At 40.3% G+C, this 3,556-nt stretch overlaps 1 protein-coding gene across 1 annotated transcript; it reads right to left on the bottom strand.

Moving 5' to 3' along the window:
* Positions 1-1,376: 1,376 nt before the first annotated feature.
* Positions 1,377-3,083, bottom strand: LOC121395368 (interferon-induced protein with tetratricopeptide repeats 5-like). Its single transcript, XM_041568745.1, has one exon. It carries the CDS (start codon positions 3,027-3,029, stop codon positions 1,623-1,625), a length of 1,407 nt encoding a protein of 468 aa, XP_041424679.1. The 5' UTR covers positions 3,030-3,083; the 3' UTR covers positions 1,377-1,622.
* Positions 3,084-3,556: the final 473 nt, after the last annotated feature.

Raw genomic sequence — 3,556 nt, 5'->3', positions numbered from 1 at the left:
CCCCATTTTCAGAAAGGCTGCCCGGGTCAAGACAGTCAAGACAGGAAAACCATCCAGGATATCCCCTGATTGACATGGCGATCAGCCAATAGCTGATTGCCACATTATAGCCCAGCCCATGCCCTGCCCACATCATCACTGACCCCTCCCAGTGATGTCATGGCCCCACTCCCTGCCCGGATTGTGAGCCGCACAAAGGTGGCAACCCTAGAATGTCGCTAAATATCATCAACAACCTATAGATTTTTGAGTTAACAATGACTTGTCAGAAATTTTAGTATCCATCATTTGTTAAACACAAATGATGAATTTCACAGAAATGAAACAACAGATTTTACCAATTCTGCTTCTTGCTCACTTTACAAATATCATCTTTATTAGGACAATTTAATAAACAAACACTGCACCAACATAGTGTATCTGATCAAACAGACATAATGTACACACATTCAAATATGTACAGTATATAACCCATTACTTATATACGTAATTGTTATATTAACAGACATGCCATGTCTGTGTTATATCACTTTGTGCAAATATATTACTGATTTCCTGCCCTCTCTATACAAGTGGGAGGACAGGTCACTCTAATTATATAACATATATTATCCCAGATATTAAACAAATTAATGTAGCAATCAATACTGATACAGGTTATAAGAGATCCCTAAAGATCCCTAACCAGTTTCTCAGGGGTCTGTCCAAAACTCTGTGCATTCTGGCACTTTGCAAAATAATTCTCAATCTAATCTAATCTTTTTTACAGTGAGAGCTGTGAAGATGTGGAATTCTCTCCCTGAATCAGTTGTACAGGCTGATACATTAGATAGCTTTAAGAAGGGGTTGGATGGCTTTTTAGCAAGTAAGGGAATACAGGGTTATGGGAAATAGCTCATAGTCCAAGTTGATCCAGGGACTAGTCCGATTGCCATTTTGGAGTCAGGAAGGAATTTTTCCCCCTCTAAGGCAAATTGGAGAGGCTTCAGATGGGTTTTTTGCCTTCCTCTGGATCAACTGGCAGATAGGTAGTTAATAAAAAAAAAAAAAAAAAAAGGTTGAACTCGATGGACATGTGTCTTTTTTCAACCTTACTTACTATGTTACTTACTTACTATGTAATCTAATCATGTAAGCATTACTTTCTTACTTAGAAACCCAATATCCAGGAAGTTTAAAATTATAATACGGCGGCCTCCCATAAAATCCAGCAAATAATTCAAAAGTTATTTCCTTTTTCTCTGTAATAATAAAACAGTACCTTGTACGTGATCCCAACTAAGCTGCATGAATCCACATTAATACCAAAGGAATCCTGTTGGGTTTATTTCATGTTTAAATGTTATTTAGTAGACTTGAGGTACAGTGATTTCAATTACAGGAAAAAACCTCATTTGGAAATACTTGGGTCCCAAGAATTCTGGATAAGGGGTTTGATACATGTAATTAATTTGTAATCAAGAAAGCAAATGGCTCCTATAAAGTACTAAATAGGACATAAGTGAATTATTTGAGTCATAATGTTAGATATAAAACTGCAGAATTTAGAACTGTTTAACAATGCCAGTGATTTTAAATTATTTTCTTCACTTCAGTCAGCTTCAGATCAAAGAGAACGCTCACTATTCTTCATTGGATGGATCATAGTCCTGGTTTTCCTTACTGATAAACAGAAGCAAAGCAAGCCCTGAAACATCACTGGGGTTTCTCTTTAACTTCTGATTGGCTATCCTTCTCAGAGACGTCTCACACTGTTGTCTGTATTCATTCTTTTGAATCCGCAGCCCTTCCTTGTACTGATCTACAGCTTCATCTTCAGATTTCTTGCAGTTTTCCAGAAATGTTCCATACTCTAAGTGGGCTTGTTGTTTCTCATATTCAGGAGTGGTTGTTAGCTCTGTGGCCTTTTTATAGGTTTCTTCTGCTTTTTTAGATTGATTTGATCTGACGTACATATCTGCTAAATCAAAATGCGCATGTAGAAATGACTTTTTCACTTCTAGCACCATTTCAAAGTGAAATATTGCCTTTTCCATTAGATCTTTTATTTTTTGTGTGTCTTGACCACTTTTATCACCCCTTCCTGTTCTGTTCCTTTGTATAAGCATTTGTCTGTAGCACAGTCCCAGCTGATGATGGAGAAAACCAGAGGTAGGAGTTATGCTTACAGCCTTTTTCAGGACTCCAATAGCTTCCTCAAACATCCCTGCTCGTCTGTAAAATTTGGCAACATAGCGAAGCACATACGGAAGATCTGGTGTCAGTTCTAGGGCATCCTTAATATACTTCATTGCCTCTTCTTGTTTCTTTAACTCCTGTAGTTTCAAAGCAAAAAGTGCCTTACTTACAGAGTCCTTTGGATTCAGCTTAACTGCCCGTTCCAATAGCTGGAATGAGACATATTTGAGGTAGGGCCTTCTTTTGCTTCGGTATTCCTCCAGCCGATAAACTACAGTTGCCAGTCCAGTATTCCATTCAGGATCATCTGGATTCGCTTTCAGAGCCTCTTCAAAACAGTCTTTTGCTTTTTCATAGTATTGGCCACAGAAGTTCACCAGAGCCCATCCTTGTTCTCCGTAAGTCTCAGATTGCACAAGACCTTCAAGCCCTTTTGATTGCATATAAATAGTATTTATCTTCTCAATATAGAGCTTGGAGCTTTCACTATCATTAAGGTAGTAATAGATCCACGCATAGTTGGAGAAGGTCATCAGATATTTCTTGTCGGTCTCCAATACTTTAGAATCCCAAAGAATAGCCTCTGCTTTTTGGAGATACACAATAGCCTCTGTATTATCATTCTTCAAATGGGTTACATAGGCCAGAAGGTTATATACCCTCCCTTTACAATCCACGTTCAAATATTTCAGTTGTTTGTTAAGTCTTTCTTTCAATTCTTCAAGATCAGCATCCTTTTCCTGTAGCCCCCATGTAAAGTGGCACTTCAGCTCTTCAAGGTGAGATTTCAGTGTAGCCTGTGACTCACTGTAATTAAAACATAAAGCACACAGTTGGTATTTGAGATACATTTAGCAGCATTGCATTAAGGAGGGGTGGGAAGCACATGGACAGGCCATGCTTGAGAAAGGGGTCAAGCCCCGAAACGTTGCATCCGCAATAAACGAGCAAGGTTATACAGTACTACCTGCTAGTAGTACCCATGTTGTGCCGGTGTGTTCTGTGTCTAAGCACATGGACAGGGCCACCATCAGGGGGAGGACAGGGGGCAGTGTTGTACCGGGCCCGGAGCGTAAGGTGGGCCCGGCCATGCTACACCTACTTAATTAGCCAGGCCCCCTGCTTTGAGAGAGCTGCCGAGCTCGGAAGGGAGGGCAGGAGCACAGGTTGAGGCATCTTTGGTCCATTCCCTTCCCATATTGATCACAAAGTTTAAGTCCCAGTTGAGCTGCTCATGGATTGGATATCTGAGGTTTGAACTTCCCCTCCAGCTCATCCAATCGCCATGCTACTTTATCAGTAGTGATGGGCGAATTTGCGCCGTTTCGCTTCGCCGAAAAATTCGCGAATTTCGCGCGAAATTCGCGAAACGGCGAAA

This window comes from Xenopus laevis, chromosome 7L (assembly GCF_017654675.1).
Source record: "Xenopus laevis strain J_2021 chromosome 7L, Xenopus_laevis_v10.1, whole genome shotgun sequence".
NCBI classification, from domain to species: domain Eukaryota; kingdom Metazoa; phylum Chordata; class Amphibia; order Anura; family Pipidae; genus Xenopus; species Xenopus laevis.
The sequence above is the reverse complement of the archived record's forward strand: the minus strand, read 5'-3'. Positions and strand labels throughout refer to the sequence as shown.